The sequence below is a fragment of the Anoplophora glabripennis genome, unplaced genomic scaffold (genome assembly GCF_000390285.2).
Source record: "Anoplophora glabripennis isolate ALB-LARVAE unplaced genomic scaffold, Agla_2.0 scaffold4783, whole genome shotgun sequence".
Taxonomy (NCBI): Eukaryota; Metazoa; Arthropoda; class Insecta; order Coleoptera; family Cerambycidae; genus Anoplophora; species Anoplophora glabripennis.
The window spans coordinates 1-5,739 of record NW_019420857.1 but is presented as its reverse complement, the minus strand read 5'-3'; the positions used below and the strand labels follow the sequence as shown (position 1 = coordinate 5,739).

Genomic DNA, 5,739 nt, shown 5'->3' with positions numbered 1-5,739 from the left:
TTTCGCACGTGTGTAAAAGAAGCGTAAATCCGACCGTGCAACCTCCACGTGGTACGCTTTGGGTAACGCTAATGCCGGCGGTTTTGCGAAATTTCCGAAAATCGGTTTAAAAAATTTATTTTCGAAACAATTTTTCACAAAAAATATATTTTTTTTCTTAATTTCAAACGCCTTCTGCAATAAGAATGTAAAAAAAAAATTAGGAATAAATTGTTTTTTTCATTTTTTTTTACAGATTATGGGCATTTAAAGGCAAAAAAACGTGATCCTTTAATTTTTTTAAAAATTCAATCGAATGAAACAAGAAAACGGCTTGATGGAGCGAATTGAAACTCTGTAGGGCTTTTAGGGGTACAATGACCTGTAAAANTTGACCTCGATCTACACCCTTTTCAGAGATTATTGCTGCGATACTTCTGGATTCATAAAACGCTTTTTCCGAATTTACAGAACACTAAGACAAAGTTTTTTTCAAATCACCTTTTTTTCAGTGGAAAAAAAATTGAATAATTTTTTTTTTGTCATAACTTTAAACCCTTTTCGCACACGTGTGTAAAAGAAGCGTAAATCCGACCCTGCAACCTCCACGTGGTACGCTTTGGGTAACGCTAATGCCGGCGGTTCATATTCATTAAGATTGCGCGATACGTGTTATTTGAAATTTTTTTTGCAAGATTCAAAAATTAGAAACTTCAAGCTTCAAATTGCTTTTTTTTTTCTCCAATACGACCAATTTTATCAAAGATTCAGCCATTTGAAAAATCGCCGAAAATTTAGATTTTTTTTTTGATCCCTTAATTTTTTCCACTAATTTATTAATTTTAAAAACAACTTTTTATACGCTTTCAATTGGTTCCAATACACAAAAATCTCACAGAGCTGCCATCGAAAGTAAAGAAAACGTCAAACGTATGTCACCTGGCGATCGATTAATTTTAATGCACTGCATTGTCAGCGTCTCAAAGTGCAGTAAACTTAAAACAATAAGCTTTCCTAGTTTGACGACAGTTACTACGATACAGAACAGGAATTTAGGGTGATTCTGTTGGCTACACTTAGTTAGTAAATGTGACGTCATTGCAAACTGATCGTAAGTGACTTTAATGAATTAGTTAATTAGTATCACGCAGCAAATTGCCATACATCTCTGTGTAACATAGAAAACTGATATACGTATTTTTTTTAACAATTATCGTGTTTAGGTATGTTGAGGTACCTACCTATGTCCTAAGAATGGTTGAATGATCTCTTGGGTTCTACATGGGTGAAGAGTAAGGAATGGCTGACATAAAACTGGATGATCCTAAAACGTAACTGTAATTAATTCTTATTCATCTAATGATTACAAAATTAAACTAACCAACTGCGTGAGCGTATCGTACATGTTTGAATCCTTTAAATCCTTATTAAGAGCCCAATATTCCTCCATCGAAAGTAATGATCCATCTGCAAAATGCGTGTCATAATAGTAATTTGTATCTGATTCTTCATGCAACGTACCTTGCTTCCATACTTTAAAACAGAGCACGGGAACGCCATAGCTTAAGTTATAGGCAATATGATACTCAAAAGTAACAAGAAATTTGATATCTTCCTTATCAAGTGCTTTTAAAGGCGTCGTATATCGCTTTGTTATAAATTTACCATTTTCAGCACCCTGAAAATATTCAATAAAAAAGTTAAGTGTCGTAAAAGTAATTAAATCAGGGATACCTCCTTTTCTTGTAACGTCCACCCATCCATCAGTATATTTGAAACATCTACAATGGTTTGTATGGAAGTTACAAAATCCTTAAGAGTTAAACTTGATTCCATAATGCCTAGAATTAGAAAAAATTTCAGCAAAATCTCAATAAAACTTAATAATTTAAAGTTACGTCTATAAATGTTACAATCAGGAGTATCTACTAGTAATGGAGATAATTTTTAAACTGCAGTAATGGTGTTTTCAAATTTGCATTTATATTAGCAACAGAAAGATCGTTTCAATTTTTATTTTATATAATGTTATTCATTACACATTTGTCTGTGTAGATTTCTTTAGCGCAACTAAATATTTGGTATCAAAGAGTATATGACTTTATTTGATTAGGTTCTTGCTTTAACACAAAAAGTAATATTACTTAGTACATAATTCAATATTTCAACATTTATACAATAGGATTTTAAGCTAAATGAAGGTGGACTGAGAACGATTTTGGTGGAAATTTGCGCAGGATCTTTGAAAGGATTGATCCGCCGTATTGCGCTTACGCACTCAACTGGATGTGGATACACAACGTACATTTTATATATAGGTCAGAAAAGTTAACATTCTTTAGATATATTTAACAATATTTGCAAGGCTGTCAATTTTCATCTTCGAAAAGGGGAAAAGACAGCAATATTGGAATTATACATAGGTATACACAGAATATTAGAAAACAAAACTATTAGAATATGAATAGTGGTTTTTACAGTAAGTCCTCCTAATCTTCTATTAAATTAATTATAATAATAACAATGTAGTTTATTTGCCGAAATAATAATTATTACAATCAAACAATAAAAATATATAGCAAATAGACAAAGAAAATATCTCACTAGTAACTTTGCTAGCAAATTGTTACATTTATACAATTATCACAGTACCTACTATAAAAAGAAATAGAAAATACAACACATTGATATGTAATATAAATTTAAAATAATATAATGAAAGTGTGTATCCACAAGGAAACTAAATAATTATTAAAACTTATGCCATTTGACTGAAACTTGGATAACTTTATAACTTTCTATTATTTTATGAAGAGAAGAATATAGGAAGGACGTAGGTATATGTATATGTCGCTAAATCTTGTCCACATGTAATTTGAATTTCAGGTTAGTCATATGTATTACAAAATATTCAGTTTTAATGCAGGTATGTAAGTCTTCTTTCAGTTCAGATATTTGTACTATATCAAATATCTTTCACAATTCGCTGGAAGTAGGATCTTTAGAAAAATATTTAGTTACGCAACATTATATATTATGTTGTACTATATTCATTTAATAACATTTTTAATATACAATTTTTATGACATTACATAGGTAGTCAAATTAGGTTTCAAAAGTATACATACAGTACCAAATATTTTTAAAATAAGTCTACGACTTCTGAAACTGTATTAACATCTGAAACATAGTTGACTAATCTGAACTAAAAATAATGCCTTTTGGAATTAAAATTAAGATGAAATTGAAATGGCGCTATCTCAAATAAAATTAACTGTTTCTGAAAAACATCTAAAAGATGTAAAAAATAAAGAAGTTATTTGACGTAATTACTTTTTACATAATTCTTAATAATTGTATAAAAACGATAATTTTAATAACTGCATGTTGGAAAATCTTTATTATAATATCATTAATAGCAATAATATTAGCAGTTAGTAGAAACAGAAAAATTAAAAATTAATTAAACAAATCCTTGCGCCAAAAGAACCGGTCAAAGATTATTTTTATTATACTATTTTTGCATATTCAAAAATCAGGCCGAAAAAAGCAGAAAATTATTGTTAACATTTCAAAAAATCAATCTTTTTTTCGTTATCAAAACTAGTAGGAAAGTTGATATTTCCTCTATTTTCTTCTAGGTAAAACTAAATTTATAAAATCAAACCTTTGACTAATCTTTTTAACGGAAAGATTTATTTACGTAAAAAAAATAAATTAAATAAGAAAGTAGCTGAAAAAGCTACAAATAAATAATTATATCTGTATGGGCTACATACATCAACTAAAAATTAATGACACCAGCAATATCTAGTAAATAGCTAGAAATAAATAATTGCCCAGTTTAAAAACTAAAAATGATATGTCTCAATGCAACTAATACAAAACGACAAACCTGATATATTAAAATTGTTAAAAATGAAATCATTCAAAGAAATATTTTGTATCTTTGTTGTTCCAACCATCACCATTAGACAAAAACCGACAAGTAAAAAACAGCTACTACAGAAAGATTTTTCGGTTCCACATGGTGAAAGATATGTGTCCGTGACATTATTGCGTGACACTGGAATTTTCGTTGACTACAAATATTAAAGAAGAAACAATTAATAACAGAGCAAACATCACATGACATATTTCTATGGACGCAGAGGCACAAACAAATTTAACATAATTAAAAAGATACGTCCATCTCAATTTTAATAACGAAAAAAGATTGATTTTTTGAAACGTTAACTAAAGGGTATCCCAAATTTCCCTGAAGAAGTAATTTTGATAGAAAACACAGGTTTTATATTAAAAATTTTAAATTTTGTATTGATTCATAAACTATACAGTATAGGGTTATGTATGGAATAGCGTATCGAGTAAATGGCCCCCACGGCTTTGCTGACACATACGCATACGACTTTTGTCGATATTTTCCATGATCGTTTTGCATAAATGTTCCTGAATTTCGTTGATACAGCGTTCAATTTTCTCCTTCAAGGTGTGGGAGGTCATGAGCTTGTTGGCACAAATCTTTGACATCAAAATACCCAAAGAAAAAAGTCCAATGGCGTTAAGTCGCATGATAGGCGACCAATTCTGACCAAAACGGGAAATTACACGACCAGGAAATGACTCATGCCGTAATTGAATTGTTTGTCGGGCTGGGTGGCATGTGGCACTGTCTTGTTGAAACCACGTGATGTGTACATATATATCATGCAATTTAGTCACAAAAAATGGATTATCATGTCGCGATAGACGCAAATCTTTTGTGAAAATACGCTGTATAGAGCTTCTCGAAATTTCTAATTCTTGTTCCTGGATTCTCAGCAACACTCCCACGAACTGCTTCGATGTTTCGTGTTGAACGACTTATTCCGACCATATTTTGTACGAAAATTTCGAACTATAGCTGCCATACCTTTATTTTTTAAAAATCTTGCTCAGCAAAGAAAATGCGTTCTTCTTTCGTGTAGCGCTCCATTCTTAATAACTTTTTTTCTTTGGCAACACTTTACCGCTCAAATGGCGCAAAATTCAAATCTTTCGTGAATTTTGGAACACTCATTATAACTGATGTCAGTGATGTAGTGATGTGTATTTTTTATTTGTCTGCTTTTTCAGTATGAGATATTTGATTAGGTAAAAGTCGTTTAATAAAAATAACCCTTGACCCGTGACCGATCCTTTTGACGTAAGAGTTTATTTATTTTAATATTTTCAGTAGTGGCAAAATATCCAATAATAATCAGCTACGGTTTCAAAATTCCTCTCAACCGAAGAACCAGTACTTAAGATACTCGCGCTCCATTGTTTTAAAAATGATTTGATTCTCAAATCCACTTTTATTTTAACACTTGGTGAGAAAGACATCTCGTCTAAACAGCTCGGCAAGATATAAACATGTTTCACTTGAAAATACATGAGCTTACGTAAGGTAACGATAAAGTCTATACATATTTAATTCTCTGTAATACTATACAGGATGTGGCGTATTTATAAAAATCAAACTACATCTTCCTAACGATATTTGTAATAGAAAAGTCTTATAGGAAAAAGTACTATTTTTGAGTTTTTTTTTTCATAAATTAAAATTCAATTATGGATCAAAATATTTTCTCTGGAACAGTTCTGTCCGTGTGCTGTACGATGAGTTACGTGCTGTAGACCAACCGCGTAAACAAATTGTCGTTGAAAGATACTTCTCAATTTTTGGGGAATTTTTCAATACAAAAGTACAAACTAAGAAAAATAGATATTTAAAGAACC

At 30.6% G+C, this 5,739-nt stretch overlaps 1 protein-coding gene across 1 annotated transcript; it reads right to left on the bottom strand.

Moving 5' to 3' along the window:
- Window positions 1-1,220: 1,220 nt before the first annotated feature.
- Window positions 1,221-1,820, bottom strand: LOC111692910 (ubiquitin-like-conjugating enzyme ATG10; the record flags this gene model as incomplete). The annotated part of the gene is made up of 4 exons (XM_023457041.1): window positions 1,221-1,303; window positions 1,361-1,446; window positions 1,501-1,657; window positions 1,714-1,820. Coding segments are annotated over 4 exons (433 nt in total), but the record flags the coding sequence as incomplete, so codon positions are not given.
- Window positions 1,821-5,739: the final 3,919 nt, after the last annotated feature.